The sequence below is a fragment of the Ceratotherium simum genome, chromosome X (assembly GCF_057802395.1).
Source record: "Ceratotherium simum simum isolate JZ-2026a chromosome X, ASM5780239v1, whole genome shotgun sequence".
NCBI lineage: Eukaryota > Metazoa > Chordata > Mammalia > Perissodactyla > Rhinocerotidae > Ceratotherium > Ceratotherium simum.
In genome coordinates, this window is record NC_141940.1 from 123436238 (window position 1) to 123461928 (window position 25691).

Below are 25691 nucleotides of genomic sequence, written 5' to 3' on the forward strand. Positions count from 1 at the left end.
TTTATTTATTTATTTTATTTTATTTTATTTTCCCCCCAAAGCCCCAGCGGATAGTTGCATGTCGTAGCTGCACATCCTTCCAGTTGCTGCATGTGGGACCCGGCCCCAGGATGGACGGAGAAGCGGTGCCCCGATGCGCACCCGGGATCCAAACCCGGGCCACCAGCATCGCAGCGCGCGCACTTAACCACCAAGCCACAGGGCCGGCCCTGAATAACTAATTTTAAAAGCGCTCCATAAATCTGTAAACGTCCTGGCTCTCGTTCGCGTTCAGTCATATTTTAACAAGTTAATAAGGACAATTGTATTCTCACATTTGATTTTGCAAACTGAGGCTAAATAATCGATGCAATTTTCCCACAGTTGCAGATTAGACACATGGCAGAGGTAGGGCTCAAACCGGGCTTTCCATTCCTCTATTCTGCACTAGCTGCATGACCGTGGTGCACGGGAGTTGTTCCTTAGAATCTGTTCTCTCCTTTGCATCCTCAGTCCCATATGCCTTGTGAAGGGTTATAAAAGGGTTAGCAGACATGTTCCCTCCTAAAGAAGAGTTTATAGTCAATTGGAGATAGTATAACTTCAATACAACTCATAGACTGTCCAAATTAATCAAAAACAAAATGTGAGAATTCTTGGGGGAAACTATAGATGCTACATGATCACAGAGTAGGGAAATTAATGTGTGCTGTGTGGATGGTATTGGTCAAAAATAGATGGTCTGAAGCAGCTGTTGATCTGAGTGGAGAAGGACAGAGCAGTTTCTGTTTAGGGAAGAAATATAGTAACAGAGTGGATGTGGAAGGGATCTTATGTTTAGGGAACAGAAAAGGGACCAGCTTCACTGAAAGTCATTCCTATGAGGTTGAAGAAGTTGGTTAGCCCAGGATTTACTTGTTGACCAGATGTTTTGAATGTAAAAACCATATACTTTGGGTTTGCAAATTATTGACTAACTTTATCAGGAAACTCATATTATGAAAGCCATGTTTTAGAAGGATGAATATGGGAAAAATATATAGAATTGTTACATGATTAGAGGTCACAGTTCTGAGTAGCCCTTACTCGTAACTCCATCCTGGGGAAGTTGTTTCTCAGGATCAACTCTATTATTACGACTAATCCAATTTCTGTTGCATTGTGTTCAAAATTTCTCAACCTTGGCACTTTTAACATTTGGAGCCAGATAATTTTTTATCACGTGGCGGGCTGTCCTGCACATTGTAGCATGTTTAAGCAGCATCCCTGGCCTCTACCTACTAGAAGCCGGTACCTCTCCCCTCAGTTGTAACAAACAAAATTGGCGCCAGACATTGCCAAATGTCCCCTGGGAGTACAAAATCACCGCTATTTCAGAATCACTTACTTAGAGCAATTAAAATAATTTATCTAGTATCTTATGCTGTAAATAAATTGCAATAAAAAAAGGCCTGTACAGTGTTGTGCAGTGTATTTAAAAATTGGAAGAGTTTACATAAAATCTGTATCACTGGCTTCTCTGTAAGGTTTGGAGTGCCAGGCAGTTCTGGACACGAGCCAGAAGGCAGTGAAGAGCAGTTGTTTTCTGGATACTGGGTGAGCTTCAGGTTACCATTCTTCCTGTCACTCCCAGTTGGTCTTGACTTACCCCCCTTCACTCTTATTCATTATTTGCTTGGTCCCTGGAAGTATCTGAGTGTGCCGACTGTAGGTACTGCTTATAAAAATGTAAATTTATCAGTAAATGTACTCAACAGGTGTTTAGTGAGCTGCTACTCTATGCTAAGAATATTGTAGTAAATGTCACAGTCTCAGTGCTCATGTATCTTACATTCTGCTAGAATATTGTATGAACATGTTTTATATTACTGTACATTTAAAAATGTAAATTAGAACTCTCATACATTGCTGGTGGGAGTGCAAACTAGTGCAGCCACTATGGAAAACTGTATGGAGATTCCTCAAAAAATCAAGGTTAGAACTACCATATGATCCAGCTATTCCACTGTTGGGTATTTATCCAAAGAACTTGAAAACACCAATTTGTAAAGGTACATTCACCCCTGTGTTCATTGCAGCGTTATTCACAATAGCCAAGACTTGGAAGCAACCTAAGTGCCCATCAAGGGACGAATGGATAAAGAAGCTGTGGTATATATACACGATGGAATACTACTCAGCCATAAGAAACGATGAAATCCAGCCATTTGTGACAACATGGATGGACATTGAGGGTATAATGCAAAGTGAAATAAGTCAGGCGGAGAAGGTCAAATACCGTATGATTTCCTTCATTAAGTAGTGGATAATAACAACAATAAGCAAACACATAGGGACAGAGATTGGATTGGTGGTTGCCGGGGGGGAGGGGGCGAGGGAGGGGGGGTGACAGGGATGGTTTGGTACATGTGTGTGGTGATGGGTTGTAGTTGGTGTTTTGGTGGTGAACATGATGTAATCTGTGCAGAAGTGGAGGTGTAGTGATGTACACCTGAAATTTTTACAATGTTGTAAACCAATGTTACTGCAATAAACAAAAAATTTAAAAAAAAAATGTAAATTAATATAGAATTACCATCTAAACAAATGATATTGTGAACGTATCTTTCTAGGCTCAGTAAAAAATAATTGGTTTAAATGGTGATCTGTGTGATCAGCTTTCTCAACCTATTTTTTTTTTTTATTTCTCTGAAATGTGAAGTTTTTCTTCATTGAGCTTGAAGTAATAACCTAGGAAGAAGTTATTTCAAACAGTTGATCATCCTAAAACTTGAAAGCCTAAGACACTTGCTAAAATATTTACTTTGAGTGCTGTTTTTTGTAGTTTGAGGCAGTATATGATCATGGCACTCATAGTTGCAATATGTAGTAAATTCCAGTCCAGTGGTCTGCTTGTTGTATTATTTCTTGCATAGTCTCTTGTCTCATGGAATAGACATGTGGGGCTATCTCCTTTTGGCAAACGTTGTTTTTATTATTATACTTGGAGAAGCAAGAAATGTTTTCTTCTTGTTGAAGTGTGAGAGAAATGGCTGTCATTTTTTTTTCTCTTTGGCTTTTGTTGGAATCGTTTTACCTGGCCAAGAGCACTATAAAGAAATAGAGCTTTGGCAAATTCATCCTGCAAAGATTTATTCAGAGATCTACATCTAGGCTATTCTTGACAGGTAGTTTTCACAGAGAGTTATTGAAAGAACATGTTGCCTGTTATTCATCACATTTTGAGATGTACCTTTTAACACTGCTGATTAGCAGCTATGGGAAATCAGGCAAGCATGCAATTAAAATGGAACTTTAAATGAAGTGCATCCACCGATGCTAGACTTGACAGATTCTGGATTAACAAGAAAACAAGTGCGTTATGTATTGCTTCCATTAGCATTTCAGAAACATGCCCGTTTTTGTAAATGATATTTGTTTTGTACAAAGTATTTGGCTGTCCCACAAGCTGTCAGGAATATGGCTATCTGGAATTAAGGAGATCTCAAAGAATTGAGACTTTAATGCACTGCTGTCTGCAGTTGTGAAAATGTAACTGTGTGTACATGTAGTAGCATTTTATCATAATTTGCATTTTCAGCAATGACGGAAAGCAAGAATTACGTAATTATTTTGAGACATTGTTAGCCAGATTGCACTGAGTGGTTTTTATATGGAATAAATGTTTGTTGGATGTTTTCTGAATGAAATGACAAAGACTTAACTTGTAAGTAGCTGAACTGGTGTCCATGAAAACTCCCCAGATCTTGTGGAGTGGTCCTGCTACTTCGTAGGACACTTCTCCAAATGAACAAAATCTCAAAGTATTTTGAAGAGTGCCATTTATTCATTTCAAATGGTCTTGAGAAGGAATTAGGTCTAAGCATACTTAATTAAATGACCACTGAACTTTTTTGGCCAGCAGCCAATGTCTTACAACAAATAAGGAGACCTTTGAGGATAAGGCATTGGATGTACCCTTAGGAAATGTTAGTTTTTAACTCTTTACGGAACTCATAAAATATGTAAGGCAGACAAGTTTTTAAATTATTTCATTGCTATTAGAAAGATGGTATTCCTTTAGAATTGTTATATTTGTGAAAAATTGTACGTTTGTTTTGGAACACGCTTGGGAGAGGTGAACACTAATAAACTTGGAACAAGCTTATATATGTCTTGGAAAAATATCATTGAAGAGCTCTAGTTTTTTTTAATTAAAATAACTAAAAATACGTTGTTCATATGCAACATTAAGAATGTAAAATCTAAAATATTCTCATAAGAAATAGATTTATTCTAATAAAATTTACATGAAACAAGAAAGAGACATTACAGACTTTGTTTTCATCAAGTTCTGTAACTTCATTTTTTACCCCCAGCTTTATTGAGATAGAATTAACAAATAACATTGTATAACTTCAAGGTATACAATATGATGATTTGATACACGTATATGTTGCAAAATGTTTACCACAATAAGGCAGTTCTTTTCAAAGTTTAATAAGCATCAGCATTTCCAGGAGAACTTGTTAAGAGATTCCTGAGCCCCAATCCCTGAGATTCTGACACTGTAGGTCTAGGGGCAGCCCATGAGTTTGCATTTCTGATAAACTCCAACGTGACGTTCGTAGTACCAGTCATTGATCACACTTTGAGCTTTAATATGATGAATTGGGGCTGGCCCCGTGGCTTAGTGGTTAAGTGCGTGCGCTCAGCTACTGGCAGCCCGGGTTCGGATCCCGGGCGTGCACAGAGGCACCGCTTGTCTGGCCATACTGAGGCGGCGTCCCATATACAGCAACTAGAAGGATGTGCAACTATGACATACAACTATCTACTGGGACTTTGGGGAGAAAAAGGAGGAAGATTGGCAATAGATGTTAGCTCAGGGCCAGTCTTCCTCAGCAAAAAAGAAGAGGATTGGCATGGATGTTAGCTCGGGGCTGACCTTCCTCACACACACACAAAAAAATAATAATAATAGTGTGATGAATTGACAACTGATACATGGGCAGTAGTTTGTTTTCATATAAATATTTTTGACTGAAAAAAGTGGCAATGGATATTTGAAAATTAATTTTTACAAATATAGAGTCTTCCAGTTTTTCTTTAAACTATATCTTTATTTTAAAACAGGGAGGAGGTTACTAGAAAGTGGAGGGAAAAAGTAGTATTGGTATATATCCCGAAGGCTACATTATATGTGTCTGAAATTTCACTGAGAGTTTTGATTCTAATTGAAAAATTTATCAATAATGAAAAAAAGATAGCATAGATAAAATAATCATGAGCATATGGAAGCCAGGGGTATGCCAATATTCAGATGATTTTACAACTATACATGACTGTTATCTTTTACTAATTAAAATTTGCATTAAAATATAATTTTGAGAATCAAATCTCCATTCACGTGAATGTAACATTTTAATTTCAACCATGAGGCCTGGCTGTAATCTCTTATTTATTACTACATATTATATACAGTATATTTATATAGTAGTACAGTACTATATTTTATGTACTATAATTATATACTATATATAATAGTATATATAAATAAACTATATATTATACATATGTATATCCTTTGTTTATTCAACAACATTATTATTATGACAATCGTTATTGAATAACGGAGCCTAGCTATTATCTTTGACTTACTAAAATATATATGGTAATAAATAATATATATATATATTCAAACTTTATTCTGAAACTCTCATGTCAGACTCTAATGTTCAGGTTTATTCAATATATTTTAATAGAATAATTAGACTGGATGAATGTTAATGCTGTCGAATTCAGTGAGGTAAAGACATAAGTTAACAACAGTACATATGTATGTATACATACGTATATTTAATACAGCGCAATTTCACTCGATCACGTACAGGATTACGAAAAATAACCATATGTTGCCAATTTAAAACCAAGTTAATATTAAAATTCGTGAGAAAAAAAGTTCATCTGTAACAACGTTTATATTTATTAAATAAAAACACTTCTTACCCAAATTGTTTTGCCTGATAGTGAATATCACCACTTTTCCTATACTTGACCTCCCGACGGTACAACTTTTCTTTTTCAATTGTGTAGACATATACGTTTTTTGTCCCTGTTCTGTAATGGTGGTCTTGCTCAGATTCACATTATACACAGTTAAAATGATCCACTGATTAGTTGAGTTTCCTAAACGAACTGGCAGAAGCAGGCATTGAAAAGTAAGGAGCGCAGTTGAATTTTTGCCTTATGACCTTGTTTCTTCTCCGTGTTTGCTTATTTATTCTTGTTGTTACTCTCTCCCAGTGCCTGGAGCCCTGCAAGGAATCCTGGGACCTGCAGATGCAGCAGTGCCAGAGCTTCTGTGAGGTAAGACGGCTCCAGTGCCAGGCCAGAGGTACTTAGGACACGGCTTAAACCTGACAGTGCTCCAGTGGAATCACTGCCATAAAAGGACCCACATTCTTCTGCAGCTCGGGGAGTGCAATTTACTTCAGGGCGGCACGTGTCTGTGTATGTGTGTGTGTGTGTATATGTGTGTGGATTCATGTGAAAAAAAAAATTGAGTCTTCTTAAAACCAAACCACCCACTGCTTCCATTATTGGTTAATCAGATAGAAAAAAAAAAAAATTTATTACCTATGCTGGGAAGACTAGAAGCTTTTTTTTTTGCTGAGGAAGATTTGCCCTGAGCTAAAATCTGTTTTTAAAGTTACGGGCTGTTGCCATCCTCCTGTCTCACATCGTGGCTGTTCTGTGGGTAATTCTCTGCATGATGTTGAAATTCTCATGGTGTTTGGGAGAAGACACCTGTTTTATTTATAGTGGGGCTTTCAAGCATTTTCATCTCATTGTTCACCCTTTGGGTTCCCCATATTCTGGGCAGAAGGCCTGTCTGCTTTTAACATACAGGACGCATCTTACACACCCTGTGCTTTCAGTTAAATAAATACTGTTAGTGTCCTGGGAGATCACCGTCTAAAATCATCAGTCGTGGTGAAGAGGGGTCCCGAGGGGCTACTTTGCTAGACTCTCTCCCCCAGGGCAAACCAGAGATCCAGGGTCTGAGCCAACCTGGAATCTGCCAAGGTGAGTCAGCAGGAGGACATGGGGCCAGGCTGACTCCATGGTGGCCTCTCCAAGTAAGAAGAATTGGAAAGTAACAAAGGCTAGTGGAGAACAACAGTGGAAGGTCCACTGTGGCAGCCGAAGAGGCTCCATTGAGGGTCTTGGGGAGTGCACCAAGAAGAGATGCCCCATGGCCTCAGAATGAAATGATGTTATGGGGCTTCTTGGAATGGAACCAGGGGTTGATCGGCAACTCTTCCGAGCTACTCCAGACAGACATAGTGGTCTGGTCTTCTCCCCACCCTGCAGTAAGTTCTGGTGGGATCCTTTGCCTGGGTTTCACCTTGGAAGCCACATAGGTTGCATTCTGAGAATATGACTGTGGAATTGGGGTAATAAGAGCTTCATCAATTTTATGGTGCATAAAATATCTCCACAGTCATGATATCATTTGACTTTCCCAATAAACGTGGAGGTAAGCAAGGTGTCTAGTGGAGTCCACAAGAGTTGTGTGTGGAAGCCATGGACGACTGGGAAGTTGGAGCTCACCAACTCCAATGGCTTTCCCACTCCAGGTGGAAAGACAGGGTCTAAACCCCCTGTCTCTGACATCTCTCCCTAAGTGTCCAAGGGCTGCTGAGTGTGGACATCACTTGGACAATTGCAAGTGAATTATAGTGTTATAGTCGGAGTTTAGAAAAGTGTATAGTATCAATTTAGAAAAGTGGAATGAAAGTGTTTCTCAATTACTAACATGATCAATACGTGATCTTCTTTATCTTAGTTTTATCTTGCTCTGAAAGTTCCTACTCAGCATTTGTGACTAGCTGGAATATTGGTGATCGGCAAACTCTTGCATAGGGATATCTGTTGCTGGAAGCGCTTCAGGCCTGAGGATTACTGTCAATGAAGTCTTTGGAAGGATTAATTGGGAACATTAAAAAGACTCAAATTATCCAAAGGACTGGCAAATATTCAAAGTTATTTAGCCAATTGCTTTACTACTGACATTCGTGGCTAAGCTAATGATTTAGTGTTGTCAAATAGAAGAACCCTCATATGTCTTTTTGCATCCAGCCCCTTTCTAGATGTTGGAGGTGTTACAGAGTAGCATAAATCATGGTTCCTGCCCTCACTCAAGGGAGCTGACGTATTATCCATCTGTTTTTTCAAAATATTCTGGCTTCTTCAGGGACCCAATCCAAACTTTTCCGGAAAACATATGCTTACCTGGTATTCAATTTAATGTATCTTTATATTAGTTATCTATTGTTGTATAATAAATTACCCCCAAGCCTAGTGGCTTAAAACAGCACACATTTATTATCTCAGTTGTTGTGGTTCAGGAATTGGGGCACGGCTTAACTGCGTTCTCTGCCCCAGGGTCTCTCAAGGCTGTAATCAAGCAGTTGGCTGGGCTTTATTCTCATCTAGGAACTCAACTGGGGGAGAATCTGCTTCCAAGCTCATTCCAATTGTTGACAGAACTCATTTCCTTGCGGTTGTAGGACTGAGGTTCTGTTTTCTTGCTGTCTGTTGGCTGGAGTCCACTCTCAGGTCCTAGAAGTTGCCTCTAGTTCCTTCGCATGTGGCTCCCTTCATAGGCAGGTCACAATGTGGCTGTTTACTTCAAGGCCAGCAGGTGACTCTTGATCTCCAGTCTGCTGAGACAGAGTCTTATATAAAACAGCATAACCTTAGGAGTGACATCCCTTCACCTTGGCCAAAATTTTATTGGTAAGAAGCAAGTCACAGGTCTTATCTCATAGTTTCTGTACCCCCTGCCATACACCAGCACACACACAAGGAGAGGTGATTACACCAGGGTGTGACTCAATGGGGGCCACTCTAGGGTCTGTCTACTACAGAAGGCAAATAAAAAGAAGAGATTCAGCCCCATTGTGATATAGAACAGAGCAGAGACATCAGAAATAAAAAACAGAACTGATGCAAAGACAAGGGGAGTGAGCCATCCTTGTGTCTTCTATGCTCTATAAAGTGCACTCCTGCTTTTATTTTGTATTCTTTTCTGCACTCAAACCATATGTCCATATGAACTAAAATGTGCTCTTGTAGAATCTTGAGGAACAAGATGTGCCATGCTGTTTTCCTTATAAACACTTTATCCCTTAATATCACCAACTCTGAGTTGTTATTTTTGTGTCTGATCCCTGAGAACGAACATATAATTGAAGGTCATTTGAAACTTTTTCCCTGGAAATTCCGAATGTGATAGCACCCTTCTGTAATTGCCATTCTCTCTGAAATAACTGTGAGATCTTCTGAACCAAATCTTGTTTATTAAAATGGGACTCGTGTACAAATTGTGATTTGCTCTGGCAGGAAAGGTTAATTGAAACTTGAAAGGTGGGAAGAACAGAGTCCAGGTAATGTGGGAACTTTATAGAGAGCCCTTAGCCCATTGGTCAGATAACTCAAACTTTGATATGCAATTTTAGTTTTTGATTGTTCTTATGTCTCTGTGGGGTATTTTTGTTCATTTGTTTCTGTTTTATTTTGTAGTAAATATCTGACTATTATGCTGAAATAGACTGAATCCTGAAAGAACTATCCCTTTTTTAGCATTTTTAAGACTAGTCATTCATTGAGACAGACCTAATACAATCCTGTCCATCCTCTGGGTTGTCACATTGTTTGCTAAGAATGCACACAAGGTCTATATTGCCACGAACCTCAGCTTTCCCTTTGAAAAAGTTCAGACCCAGGACTCGAGATTTTATTCTTCTACAACAGAAACAACTAGACTATTAGATATATTTGGCCCGATGTGTTTATTTGCAAAATAGTCTGAGCTTTATTTGTCTCCTAAGGCATGGGTTTGCAAACCACAGCCCACAGAGCAAAACTGGTCTGCGTCTTGTTTTTGTAAATAAAGTTTTATTGGAACACAGCCACACCAGTTTGCCCACATATTGTTTATGGCTGCTTTTGTGTCACAATAGCACAGATGAGTAGTGGTGATAGATCACACGGTCCGCTGAAGCTGTTTACTGTCTGTCCCATTACAGAAAAAGTTTCCCAACTCCTGATCTAAGAAAAAGGACAATAGTCACAATTATATCACAGAACCTACCTAACCAACCACCTTAATCTGTCTTACCAGGACCCATTTCTAAACATAAAGCATTGTTCTTGGTAATTTTAATTATAAAATAAATTTTCCTACCTGGAAGAGATTTTTGGAATGTTAATAATAACATACCTAGAATTGGTTCATGGCTTCCTCATGTATTGATCTCTTTAACTTCTCATTTGATTATCTATACAATTCTACCTTTTTTTACTTTCAGACTGATGCCAGAGTTAATACTGTTATTTTTTTGTGAAGAAGTTAAATGTTTGTGTTAGAACAGGAATCTTTCAGGATTCCTTCTGTGCACCATCTGGGATAATTTTTCCTGTATCATTTTTTGGAACATGATGAGTCGTGATAGATATATAGACAGATTGTGCTTTATTGCTTTTGTTTATAAAGTAACCATTATCTCCATCCTCTTATTTTTAAAAAAATCTTAAAAACCACAATAAACCATTTTTCTCACTGATCGTAAAATGCACGTCTCCCCACATTTAAATGTTCCTTTCTTCCAATTGATGGAATCTAAAATTATAAATGAAAATATTCTTTTTCTTTCTTAATGGTACATAAAATAATTGTGTATATTACAACTGATGTTGTCTTACTTTTGATGAAACATGATACATCCTAGTTTATGAGTGACCTCTTTGCTGGATCACACACTCCCATCTTTAATTCTGATGGTCCTGATTTCATGACATCCCAACCCTGAGAGGCACTTACTGGGGTGTCGACATTGGCGGTATGAAGTGTGCACTATGGGTGATGGAAAGGTGAGGTCTCATCTGCTTCGGGGATCAGTCAGTGAGAGACGTGCCCGTTGTTTATATTAAAGCTGTTATTGGGTCAACCTAGGTTCTGTAGGTGCAGTCCTTGTCAGTTTGAAAATAGGAATAAAAAGGAGGTTTCCACTCTGCCACAGACATGATTATTGATTTTTTTCTTTGTGCTTTTTGCTTTTCAGAATGTTTTCCAAGCTTATTACATTTGATTTTCATAGCAATTCTTAGAAGAAGTTACGTCTAAATTTCACTAGATGAGGTTTTTGGACAATGGAACTGACACACAAGGAGAAAAAGTTTTATTTGCCCAAGATTACATGGTTAATAGGTAGAGGAATAAGATTTAAAATCCAAGTGGTGTAGGGGCCAGCTCGGTGGCATAGCAGTTAAGTGCGCGTGCTCCCCTGCAGCGGCCCAGGGTTCGTGAGCCCAGATCCCGGGCGCCGTGCTGTGGCGGCGTCCCATATATAGTAGAGGAAGATGGGCACAGATATTAGCCCAAGGCCAGTCTTCCTCAGCAGAAAGAGGAGGATTGGTGACAGATGTTAGCTCAGGGCTAATCTTCCTCACACACACACACACACAAAAATCCAGTTGGTGTGACTTCTAGTTACATTTCTTTCCCACTCCGCTCCGTCCCAGGCACCTCCTCCTAACTCTACTCCACGTCACAGCATATGGAGTAGAGAATCAAGCTTTACTTCTGCCATCAGGAAATGAAGAATGAGCCTGTCTAACGTAAAGTTGTTAGCCCAGCCGTCCATGCCTGAACAGGCTTATCTTTAAACAAGAAGGTCATTTTGATTATGCAAAGTCATAGTTAATTTATGGTACTTCAAGGAATTGAAGGAAGAAAAAGGCTCCTTACTACTTCAGGGTGCTCATTAACCATGGAATGTTCCAGTGCTACTTACTGAAAGAGACCTCAGAAGCTAAAGGTGTTAAGGTTGATCTTGCTCCAGTGTGGGGATTTCTTGTGCTCAAAACTGTGATCCCTCCAGTGCTCCACCACCCAATTTGATATCTTAAAATCTAGGGTGTTTGGTAAGTGCATCCCTTCAGGATATGAGGCAGAGACTTCACCTGTCTGGGAACATCTGTAAATGAGTGAAGGGGACTGGGAGAAGCTGATGAGAGCTAAACAAGAAGATGCTATAATATGCCCCAGGTGTGCGGTGGTGGTGGGGAATGATCAGCGTGTAGAATTTAGTACAATTTAGTAAGCTTTTGCTTACTAAAGTATAGCAGAGCAATAGCTTGCCTGATTAGAATATCCTTGTGAAAGAACAAGTGTAGTTGGATTTTGGTACTTTTCTTTTCTTTCTTGGGGGTTGGAGATACACCAGAGCCTAGATAAAATAAAGCTGGGTTTGGGTGCCACACCATGGGTGTCATAGATACAATCGCTTCTCTTCTTTTGAAAAGTCAATTAGTGAACCACCCTGAGTCCATTAAATTAGAGTCCATTACAAAAGATGGATTCAATTTTTATTAAAAATATTTCCTATTTTGGAATATTTTCCTAAGAAAGTTATAGAGTATTAATATTGAAGTACTGAGTATTGAGTATTGAGATAGTTTGCCTGGTGGGTAAGAAACACAGGCTCTTTCATTTACTAGTATAATCTGAGCACTTGAGCAAATGAGAGATGAAGGTGGCTTAGTCCAGGATGGTCATGATGGAGTTGGTCAGAAACGGTTAGTACATAGTTTCAAGGTAGAGCCGTCAGAATTTGATGACAGGTTGGTTATGAGGAATGGGAGAAAGGAAGAATCAATGATGCCGGGGTTTTTGTCATGAACCACTAGGGGAAGGAAGTTGGGATGACATTGAGATGATACTGAGATGAGGAATATGTGACAGGCACAGATTTTGTGGGGGATAGATAAGAAGTTTGGCGTTGAGCATGCTGTTTGAGATGTAAATTAGGCATCCACATGAGATTGTCGTGGGCAAGTAGATATGTGAGTCTGGAGTTGAGGGGAGACATCTAGGTTGGAAATAGAAATGCCATCAGTGATAGATGGTATTTAAAGTCATGAAGCTGGATGAGGTGATAGAAAGAAGAGCTGCATGGATTATGCCCTGAATCACACCAGCATCAGAGGGATGCCAAGAAGAGGAAGAACCAGAAAGTGAGACTAAGGGAGGCCAATAAGATGGGAGAGAGTCCAGGGAGCATGGAGTTCTAAAGGCCAAATGGTGAAAGCTTCTCAGGAAGGAAGGGGTTATCAGCTACACCTGCAAGAATGCTGAGGTCTGAAAATCGATCAATGGATTCTGTGATGTGGTGGTCATGGTCGAACTTGACGAGAGCAGTGTTGTTGGGTGGCTGAAGAGAAAGCCTGACTGGCGTGTGCTCAAGAGGAATGGCTGGGAGAAACGGGGGATATACGGAACATTTCAGTGAGCATTGCTGTAAAAGGAAGGAGCAAAGTGAGGTTGTGGGTAGAGGGGGAAGCTGGGTAATCAGACATTTAATATTTTTAGAGTGAAGAAACAATCATACAATATAAGCAGATGCGAATTATCCAGAAGAGAGGGGATAGATCTTGGAGGAGAGAGGGGAAAATTGCAGAAGCGAGTGACCTTAAGAAGCTTGGTGTTCATTGCGCAAATGTGAGGAAGGTTTGAAGTGGGAGCAGACCCTCCCTCTGTGTCACAGGACGAGAGAATATGTGAGAATGCACGGGCCCAGATCCAGGTGCACGGGTGGGTGTGAGGGTGGGATTTGTGGAAGTTTTCATCTGAATGCTTCACTTTTCTCTGTGAAATAGGGTGACTGGCCGAGAGTGAGAATGGCAGAAGGTGTTGGAGGCTGGGATGACCAGCACAGAGTACATTTTCCAAAAGTGTTAGTTTTTATTACTATCAATAAAGAGTTTTTATTTTTACAGAAGATAAACATTTACCTTTCACATTTTCATAATACATAAAAGTGTTGGTTGTATTTCTGGGTTGTGATCCTTGGGCAGGGGTGGAGAGAGCAGATTTTGTCCAAGTTTTCAACATAGTGGTAATGGGAATAACAGAATTGAAATGTTTCAAGGAATGCTTATGACTTTTTATAATTGTTATGAGATTTCCTTTACCAGTCGTCTTATAAAGGAAATTGTCCTCATTATATCAAGTTTTATAGTCCTGGAAGATGAGAATGTTGAATTACTTTTTAGGGTTGTTCAGTAATTTGTTGACTAGGTGAGACATGTTCTCCATGGAATGTAGGCTGTTTTTTTCTTTTCATTTTTTTTTTTTAAATAGTAAGGCTCAATTGTCACTGAATTTTTATATGATGCTGGGGAGTATAAAATTATATGAGACTCAATTAGAGGAAAATTGATGAGTTTTGAAAATTTATAAGAGGCTGAGACTGGAGACTATTCTGAATGATTTAAAGACCTATCTTTTCTGAAAAGAGGTAGCCACATAAGAAGGAATATCATAGAAATTGCAAAAGCATCAAATTTAGGTGAAAAATAAAAGATGTCTGTAAAGCACTTAACCAGCCTCTGAATATAACAAACATTAGAAAAATATTAGCTATTTTTTTTGTGGAGGAGGGCAAGGTCACCACTTTGGAATTCTTTGAGAGGTCAGTAGGATGTGGACTTAAGAGGTCCCACTGAATGCTGTAGTTAGGAGGTGACTGGAGAGCTGTGTCAGAGGGTTTCCTGGAGCAGTAGTGGTCAATACATCAACTCTGCGTTGTAGAATAAAAAGTAGACGAAGGAATATAAATCAAATACACAAATTCTCTCTATAATTTAAGTTCTTTAAGGTTGTCTTTGTGGGAAGGAGGAGAGAGAAGGGGCTGTGGGTAGGGGCTTTCATTCTGAGGAAGTTGCTTCTCCTTTGGGAAGACTTGAGTACATTTATATGCTGGGGGGAAAGGAATCTTGTCAGGAGTGGGAAGTTGGAGGTGTGTTGCGGAAACAGCACAGACTTCTGGAATAAGGAACTAGGGAGGAAGCAAGTTTCAGTGCAGAGATGGAGAGACCCATGCTTCTGCAGATGTCAACTCCAGTTTCTGGGTGATCCGGAACAATGCTTTTCAGACTTGGTTGTGCTCACAAACCACCTAGGCGTCTTGGTAAAACATAGATTCTGATTCAGTAGGTGTATGCTGTGGGCACGAATCAGCATTCCAATGGGCAATGCTGATGCTACTGGACCAAGGACTAGCCCTTACATAGCAGTATGCAGACGTCCCTCTCTGATATTGGAGTTCCCCGTCAAGCACTACTTTGAGTAGCCTACTAATCCTATGAAGTCTTTTGTGATTTCTTCTATGCTTTTCTATAAAGAGAAAATATGCAGTTGCTGATAATGATTGAAAATAAGCAGATGAAAATGGTTTTTAAAAGTGAAAAAAAAACACATTCTTTTATCATTCACAGTTGAGAATTATAACGGTTGGTTTCTCTCTATCCCCAAATGAAAGGTATTTCACTGTGTATAGAATTCCAGGTTAACAATTTTTTAAAAATTAGTACTGTAAAGATCTCTCTTTATGTTCTTCTGTCTTGCATATTTTCTGAAAAATCTCTGACATTCTTATTTTTGTTTTACTGTATATAAAGTGTGTTTTTATTTCTCTGCTTCTAAGATTTTCTTTCTATATATGGTTTTAAGCAATATGAGTATAGTATCCTTGTTCAGGTGTTCTTTATGTTACTTCTGCTTGGGGGTCATTGAGATTTTTCTGATTATGGGCTTATAAATTTAACCAACTTTTTAATATATGGGCCAATATTGTTTTCTGTCCCATCCTCTGTCTCCTATCCTTCTGAGATTCTGATTATACATGAGAGGCCACTTCATAGTCTCCCCTGGGTCAGTGAGTCTCTGATCATATTTTTCTCCATTTTTTCCCCCCTTTCTACTTCATTTGATAGTTTTATCACTGTCTTCAAGTTCCCTTCAAGGATCTTTTTCTCTACAAGGTCTAACTTTTTTAAAATCCCATCTCACGTATTTTTTCTTTTTCTTCTTTTTTCTAATTGAGTAACATTGGTTGATAACATTAAATAGATTTCAAGTGTACATCATTATAATTCAACTTCTTTATGCATTACATTGTGTTCACCTCCAAAAGTCTCATTTCCATCTGTCACTGTACAAATGACCCCCTTTAGCCCTTTTCCGCTTCCCCCTGCCCTCTGGTAACCACCAATCTGTTCTCTGTATCTATGTGTTTGTTTGTTATTGTTGTTGTTGTTTTTTTATCTTCCACATATGAGTGAAATCGTACAATATTTGTCTTTCTCCATCTGACTTATTTCACTTGCCATAATACCCTCTAGGTCCATCCATGTTGCCGCAAATGGCAAGATTTCGTCTTTTTTATTGCTGAGTAATACTCCATTGTATATCTATACCACTTCTTTATCCATTCATCTGTCGAAGGGCACTTAGGTTGTTTCCAAGTCTTGGCTACTTGAATAATGCTGCAGTGAACATTTGGGTGCATATATCTTTTTGAATTAGTATTTTCGTATTCTTTGGATAAATACCCAGTACGGGAATAGCTGGATTATATGGTAGCTCTATTCTCAATTTTTTGAAAAGTCTCTATACTATTTTTCATAGTGGCTGTGCCAATTTACATTCCCACCAGCAGTGTACAAGGGTTCCCTTTTGTCCACATCCTCTCCAACACTTGTTATTTCTTGTCTTCTTAACAGACATCTGGCATATTTTTTATTTCTTCATTTTTACTCCTGGAAGTTCCATGCAAGTCTTTTCTGTATCTTCCATTTCTCTCTTCTCTATTCATGTTTTCTACATTCCTGGGCATACAGAGCATATTTATTCATTTATTTATTATTTATTATTATTATTTATTATTTAATGTCCTTTTCTGCTAACTCTATCACCTTTATCATTTCTGGTTCTGTTACTATAGATTCCTTCCTTTTTTTTCATTATGTATCATTTTTTTGGCGTGCTTGATGATTTTTGATTGGACATCACATTTTTGTGTTCTGAATTTTGTTATGTTTCTTTAAAAAGCATTAGACTTTGTTCTGGCACGTAGTTAGTTTCTTGAGATCTGTTTGCCTTTTTAAACATTCTTAGGGTGGGTTCAGAGCAGCCTTTAGTGTAGGGCTAATTTATCCCTATGACTAAGGTGACCTCCTTCCGAGGACTCTATCCGATGCCCCACGTGTTATGCATTCTCCCCACTCTGGCTGGTTGGAATATGAGTTTTCAGCCTTGTTAGAACTCTGGGAATGGTTTGTTCTACTATTTTCTGGTTGTTCTCTCCCTGGTCTTGCGCAGTTTCACCCCATGCACGTTCAAATCAGTATCTGGCCAAAAATTCAATGGGTCCCTCTGCAACTCTCTAGGTTTCTCTCTTTGCATAGTTCCATCCTTCCTTTTATTCTGCTCACAGGATCTACCCGTGTCAGCCTTCTCAAACTTGGATTTCTTTCTCCTCGACTTGGAAAATTTCAGGGCTTTCTTTGGGTCACCCTTCCCTGTACTGTGGACTTGAACCTACCTACAGCAATTCATTTTTGGCAATCTTGGGCTCACCTCATTAGTGTCTTCTCTCAGGGTGTATAGTCTTGTGCTATTTGTTGGCCAATGTCTGGATGACAAAGTTGTTGCATATATTTGTTCAGTTTGATAGTTGTTTACAGCAGGAGGTCCGTTCCCACATTCCTCAACAGGCAGAAGGAGAAGGATTTTGCCAAATAAACCAAATTAGTTGAAGCTCTTTGTGCTCTGATGACTCTGGTTTTGGACAATCTATTGTTTATAGCTGGAAAGCACCTCTGTTCAAATGCTACACTTAACTCAGTCCTCTTAATTGGAGACAGCTGTCATATCCTGTGAATGCCTTCTTTGACCTCCTTCTCTTGAGTTAGTGCCACTCCTGTGTTTTTTAACCCGATATTCATTCACTCACTGTACTGTAATGGTTATTTACATCTTGTCTGTCTACTGAAAGGCAGTCAGAATGGGAGCAGAGGCTATGACTTTATTCTCTGTGTCCTCACCCTATGACATGCTGCTGGACACTTTCCAAATGCTTTTTGGATATGTGCTACCAATGGTTCTCATAGGATTTGTATGCATGCCTGTGATAGTGCTTATGACATCGTGGTGTAGTTGTTTCAATGTCTATCTCCTACAATGGATTATATGCTTCTCCAGAGAGTAATAGAGTCTTATCTCTCTTTCACATTTTTGTACTCCTGGCTAGTACATCAATATATTACCTTAATCCAGAGTTTCTCAACTCTGGCACTATTGGGGTTTTTTAGTTAAATAATTCTTTGTGGTGGGGAGCCGTCCTGTGCACTGTAGGATTTTGGGCAGCATCCCTACTCTCTACCTACTACGTGCCAGTAGCACTCACCTCCCTGCTGTGACCACCAAAAATGTTTCCAGACTTGGGCCAATACTCCCTGGGGGGCAAAATCTCCCCCGTTGAGAACCACTCTCCTAACCTATACTATCTGTAATTTCCCTTGCACATTCATGATGAGGAAATAATGTTCCATTTACATTAATTTTTATGTCACTTTATGATGATCCAATCAGTCTAAAAGTGGTATGATTTCCACACTGTAGTGTATAAACAAAGGAATAAGAGATTTCAAGAAAGATTACTTCCTGTGTCTCCCTTTATTTTAATAGAAATTAAACTGCTTAGGGATTTTACCTATTTGTTAGTAAACATATAAACTGTAAGGGTAGTTGGGAATAATTTTCATACTTTCTTCTGCTCATCATTAGATTCCTATGATGAGTTCTAGTACCTAGAACACCAGTTTGGTTTATGAATCAGTATATAAATGCTTCAGTGGGCTAATTATTTCGTAGTAATGCCTGGTAACTACTCTTAACAAAATGTGGGAAGGAGGAGTGAGAAGGAAATTATGGTTTAAGTGGAGTGCCCTAGCCATCCCTGATTCTCTAGCAATTTTTGAATTTCTGCAATTATTTGTGTGCCCAGTGATGTTCCAAATATCTTCCAGCAGGATTCCGGACCACTGCTCCCAGTGGAGAGTCTGACCACTGACACTCCCATATGAGGTGATGCATTTGTCTTCAAAACCAATAGAAAAGCAGGCCAAAGAAGAGGAGCCCAAATAAACATCAGTGAAGACGTCTATAATTTGACAAAGGGGGCGTGTCCCCAAAGGAAACTGATTTCCCTAAAATGCATGTTTCTGATTTTTCTCTTAATTTTATGTTATTCATGGCCAAAGTCTATAAGTTACATGGGAAGCAAATTAATTGTAATCACATCTAATGAAGTAGTATGTATGATTGAGTTTCCAAACAAATTATAATAACATTTCCAAGCATAAATTAGAAACATTTGTATTGAGAATGCTTTCTCCTATTTCACGCATACTTAGTATTTAGATGCCTTCTTTGAACAATACAACTGGCAGGTTTTTTTTTTTTAACAGTATAATGTTTTTATTTTTTATAGAAAGTATGCATGTCCATTAAAAATTAATATAACAAATTGCAAAGGAGAGTTAAACCAAACGGTTACTCCAGATTCTACCATCCAGAATAGCCATGGTTACCTGTGCAGGAGAGTTACCACAGCTAACCTAAGACTGCTCTCCTTAGAAATTTCTACTTAAAAGGCTGGCCCTTAACTGGCATCTGGAAACTTAGATTTTGGGACAGTTCCCACCATTCCCTAACTGAGAACAGGGGCTCACTGTTCCTAAACTATTAGTACAGACAATGTGGTTTATGATGAACTCCCACTTTCCTTCTGGGAGTCTGGACTTTTGGTATATGCCAGGCAGGAGGTGCTTATGTGATCAGCCCCCAATAAAAACTCTGGGCATTGAGTCTCCAGTGAGCTTCTCTGGTTGACCACATTTCACACGTGTTGTCACAACTCATGGCTGGGGGAATTAAGCTCTTCCAGTGTGACTCCACTGGGAGAGGACTCTCGGAAGCTTGCTCCTGGTTTCCTCTGAACTTTGCCCCACACGCCTTTTCCCTTTTGCTGATTTTGCTTTGCATCCATTTGCTCTGGTAATTCTTAGCCATGAGTGCGACCATATTCTGAGTCTTGAGAGTCCTCCTAGCGAATTATCGAACCTGGGGATTTTCTTGAGGACCCACAATGTGTTAGGCAAACATCTCACCCGGCATCTCTCCATGCATGCTAGTTATTAATAATGCTTAAAGTTTAATATTATTTGAATGTAACAGAAGAAAAAGGAACATCCAAATTTTATAGGAAAAAGATTATGAAAAATATTGCAGGATTAAAATTACTATTTTTTAAGCCCCATATTTGTCTTATTATTTACTGATGTCTTAAAATTAAGTTCAAGGTAAATCACATTCATGTGTCTCACATCACTCTTTCTACCTACCAATTTTTCTAACATATTATTATTTTTAAAATTTTAGATTTATTATATAAAATTCTCTTCTTTAACCATCATTCCTACTTTATTTTTAATTTTATACTTATGTGGATGATAAAATGAATAATAATTCTTTTATGCCAACTTCTTTATTCTTGGCTTTCTAAATTTGATTCCTATGTTAGTTTGCTTTTAAAAAGGAGTCCTAGATACCATTTTCTTTCAGATTGTTCATGAGAAACTGCCTACTGTTATACCTGAAGTCAAAATTGAGTTGAACAAATATTTCTTTCTCACATAATATATAAGTATTGCTTTATTTTCTTTGGGTACCAAATATTGTACCAACCCATCAATTCTTGTCTTCTGTTTTATCTGTAGAATGGCTGGATTTCGCCATTGCATGGTTTTGCAAGAAAGGCTCATGGGTGCTATATTCTCTGAGTCTTTTTGTCTTTGAGAATATTTCTGTCATGGATATATTTGAATAATAACTTGGCTGATTTTGTCTATCTATCTATCTATCTATCTATCTATCTATCTATCTATCTATCTATCTAGTTTACTTTCCTTATTATTATATAGCCATTGCTCTATTCACACACTAAATTTTGTAGAGAGAAATTTGGGGGGAAACAAATCATAATCAACAACTTGGATGTCTTAAAAATTATATTTTTGTCTTTGCAGTTCAATAGCACAACTATATTTCAGTGTTGCTTGTTCTTATCAATAGTCCTTGAACATAACTACCTTTTGATTTACATCTATGTTATTTACATATATACATATATATGTATACACACACACACATACACACACATATATATGCAGTTTTTTTCCTCTGCTCTATTCCTTGATATTTTGGGAGCGTTAGAAGCTCTCCAAGCGATCCTAATAGGAAAGCAAGTTGAGAACTACTGGCTTAGCTGTATTTTTATTTTACTCTGTGGTACAGCACAGCTCTTAGTAAACTAACACTGGCTGACACAGTAGTCCGTGGTCTTGTTTTCTGATTTTGGTTGTGGGGACTGGAAAGGAATAAGTGAGATATGCTAGTAAAGCACCTGATAGAAGATACAGGACATGGTAGATCTTCAGCATCTGTTAGGGGTAACTACCACTGCTATGGTGATGGTGATGGTGTTGGTGGTGGTGATGATGATGGTTATGATGGTGACAGAGAACTCATTTCAGGGGATTCTATAGTCAAGGTTGCACTTGTGTTTATTGGCTGGAGCAGGAAGAGAATTCCCCAGGCCCTATCTATATTTCAATCTATATTTGAGATTTGGCACATGGTACAATTCTATTGAATTGAATAGAATACCAAATGCAAGGTTCTCTCCATATCTGAGAGCTCATATTTATATGATTTCTCACGTATTAAGATAATTTAATAAATTGGATGTTTTTATGTTCATCATTCATGATTGCTGCACAGATTATCTTATGGTACAATACCTCGCATTTACACCAAACAAAGTGAAGATAATAGTATCTTTTTTAAAAGCATCCAAGAACCGTTACCTACTATTGTTATTATTTCATTTACATTTATTGGGTTGAGCTTAGCATATTGCCCAGGTAAGGCACTAAAAACACATTTTAGTTTCTTAGCTAAGAGATGACATGTAGGAGAGATTTATAAGAATTAACTATATAAGAACAAATATTAATAAGTGTAGTAACTATGATTTTTCCAAATTTAAATTGGAGCCAATGACCTGGCAAAACATTGCCATTTGTGTGATTTGTGAAATAGTTTCATATGAATAGTTTTATAAAGGAATGGTAGCTACATTAGCTTTACAATTAATAATTTGCCTTAATAGACTGGGTATAATTGTATACACAAGAACTACAGCATTTAGCACATACATGTGTGTTGCCACACGGGTTTTCATTTACCGTGAAGTCGATGGGTATTATACTAATCATGATTTAGAAAACTCACACCTTTCCTGAAATGTTCACATTCCTTTTGACAAGTCTAGGAGGAAATAACCAATAACATCTCAGGAAATATTATATGCTTAATGGTCAGAACTTTCTTTTCTGGCCCCCAAATGACCTTTTGTTCACATGATTTCCAACTGGCAATTAGGGGACCAATTTACACATTTTCTTTATGTCTAGAGTATTAATATTCACACATCATTTTCTCTGACCTGTATGCATTTTTGTCCTTTATTCAATTAGTAAATTCTCATTAAGCTATGATTAAAGACCTAGTGAGAAACCTTATTTACAGACACCATATGTTCTCCAATTTGTATTCAGACCGTTAATATTTTTCAGCCTAATCCAAGATAATTATCCAAGATAATTTATAGAAAACATCAAAATTTGCCTTCAACACGTATAAACAATAGAAGAGTTAGATAGAACTCCTCTGTAAGATTATTGAACCAAATCCACGTATTTGTAAAATGATCTTCATTTAAGTTAAAAAACATAGACTATTTCTTATGAATTCCAACAGGGCCCAGTTGATTCTATGCAGATTTCCATAGCCTGTTGGATTCTTGTGGATGCTCACACTGTAGAAGAAACAGAGCCAATCTTCAGTCTTTGGATCTTATCACATTTTTGTCAGAATGGCAGAAGGATCTGGAAATGTTAAACAGTAAACTTGTAGCAGTGGGAAAAGAGAAAAGACGCCAATTACTCCACTTCTGTTGAGTCTCTGTTGTGGGCCCACCCTGCACAATAGCGCTTATTTCTTTGTGTATACGATCTCGCGTAATATTCATAATGTTGTTTGTATTATTCCAAGCTCGTGTACGAGTCTAGAAAACTCCTGTGAGAAGATGAGCTTGTTGTTCCCCGTGGTCCTCAAAATAATCACAAAATTCACATTTTTGAATCCATACCAAAAAGGAAGAATATTGGACCATTCTCACATCAACTGGAAGATCAAGATTATGGTGGTAGTATGATCATTCTTTTACCCTCGTTGAGAACACATTTTAGATCTGTGCAGGCCACTGTTTTTGTTTGTTTGTTTTTAATTCTGCCTCACAGCTCAGTAAGTTGCGAAGATGAGGACATACTTCTCCTGACCTTCCGAGTTCAAGACCGTGGTGGTTGGCATGTGGGTAATTAGAATAACAAGTGAACAGTGAGTCCATACTTTGTTATGTGATTCTTGACTCATACCCTGTTTTAGTACGTGAAAAAGTTTTAACTGTGGTGATTTGATTATACCACAGTGCAAACTAAGTTACTGTGATTTCCAAGTTAGCAAGCAGTAAACACTGGTCAGATTTAATAAAACTATTTCTACTTGGAAATCTCAGCTCGTGTGGTGAAGGCCACTGATTTTGCTAACTAAGTATTTTCTTTTAGTGCATATAGTGTATGCACTTTGTTTGAAGAAGAAAGCTGGCAAACATTCTATAATTGTTACAGACAAGTTTGTATACTTCTCTGATTGCTAACTTAGGTTTGGACCTAAATTTAGAACTTCAAAAGCCAATGGAGTAAAACACATCTAGCAGCTAACAGGAAAATGAACTGTGAAACTGAGTACGAGAGAAAAGCCTTAAGAACTGATGATGCTTTCAATTTTTAGAAAGTTTTTTTTTTTTAATTAACTAGCTACAAATTTGTGGTAATTCAATACTGAAACCATGGCCTTTCTTCTAAGTTTTACTTGGAAAGTTCTTAAATTGAGACACTATTTAATCCAGTCAATTCATGTTATTTTCAAATTTTGAGTATGATTAATAATTAACAATTTTATTTGACATCCACAATTCTAACTCACACCATGGAATGATAGTTTTTCTAGCTAGTGTTTCTAGTTTTTCTTCCTCTGCTCATTAATCTAAGAGCATGAAATCTTTCTCTTGTATTTAATTATCATGGGGTATTGATGCCCTGATTCGCATTAAATTCACAATATCAGAAAGCCTCTTGTGGCTATAAGAGAACAGCACTGTTTGACGTTGCACACATCCCCATGGAATATACAGATTTCTAGCTCTTACATAGATTTTTTTTTTTAATTGTGGTAAAATACACATAACATAACATTTACCACCTTAACTCTCACACAGATTATTAGCTCCATGTTGTTTGTGGGGATGAACCAGGAGAAGCATGCGAGAACGATCTATGCTGGTGTAGTAGTTATCCAGGGGTTACTGGGACATGTGCTTGCTGAAGTTATCATGTTTTGGGTTTTCAATGGCATTTCCAGTCATCATCAACATGAGAAATAATAGGCTATAATTAACCCTCTTTTGGGAAAAGATGTAGAGACATTCCTTTCTTTCTCTCCTCCCACTCCCCAAAACAGGGACTTGGATAATGGTGAGGGGTTTTCTTTCTCTTTTTTTGTTTTTCTTAACATAAGTCTACCATTGTGTGAGACGCCCTCTAGCTAATAGCCCTAACCAATCGCTAAGTCTGTCTCCTGCCAGGTTACCTAGGTGTGACCTATCTGAGTAGAGGGTCATCTCTGTCATCAGTGAGGAGTAGTGGGCAGCATGCTGGCAGGTGTTACGAAGTGTCACCAGACGGTCGAGAGCCCTGTTCAGTCTTTATTGAGAAGCAACGGGCAGCACATGGGGAGGTCGTCCCAGGTGTTGCCCAAGTGTTACAGGTAGGAGGTGTTATTAGATGTTGCCCAGGTGTCGCCAGATGGTAGAGGGCTGTGGTCAGTCATCAGTGAGGAGCAGCAGGCAGTCCACGGCGAATGTTACCAGGTATTATTCAGGTGTCACCAGGCACTAGCAGCAATGAATTGTGGTTTGGTGTCAGTGTGGAGCAGCAGGCAGCATGGTGGCATTAGCCACATATGATGCTCGTATTCTCCCCTGGGTTTGTGTTCGCCAATGCTACCACATTTATTTCTGGTATCACTGGCTCTGACTTGACATCAAATAATAAACAGAAAGTGTGTTCCTTGTTTGCCTCTTACTTCCAATGTGAAGCAGCTCAGACAGGTGTTCTTGGGAACCACTCTGAGACGCTGGTCTTTGCGTGGGTTAGCACAGACTGGACGGTCGTAGCACACAGATCCCAGCTTATAGTGGAGTTCAGACCCAGGTGTGTTCACTCTGAGCACACAGAGCAGTTCAAGGGGGGCTGCCTGGCAGGGTGCTCTCCTCCACGTGTCCTGCTGCATCCTGCTGTCTTTCCTTCTGTGGCTCTACCATCGTGCAGGGCTGTGGCATCACCCAGAGCCAGCCAGAAAGGGAGAAGTTGCATGCGGCAGTACCACCCCACAGCCTAAGAGCCTGGGCTCACAGTGACACGAAACTTTCCATTAGTGACAACGTGGCCGCTTCTACAAAGGGGGTAAACGGAGCCTGGGGATTTTACCTGGCTGGACAGGTGTGTTTCAGGGGAAATTGGGGTTAGAGGGATGGGGTTAGGATTGGGGTACCTATCTTGGCAAGCACCTTCAT

General features: G+C 38.7%; 1 protein-coding gene across 3 annotated transcripts in view; it reads left to right on the forward strand.

Moving 5' to 3' along the window:
- ANOS1 (anosmin 1) overlaps window positions 1-25691 on the forward strand; it is a 189651-nt gene that overhangs the window by 103109 nt on the left and 60851 nt on the right. For all 3 annotated transcript variants that reach the window (XM_087426605.1, XM_004440765.3, XM_087426606.1), the window contains exon 3: window positions 6265-6327. In XM_087426605.1, the coding sequence (XP_087282731.1) occupies window positions 6265-6327 (63 nt within the window). The remainder of the gene's footprint in view (window positions 1-6264; window positions 6328-25691) is intronic.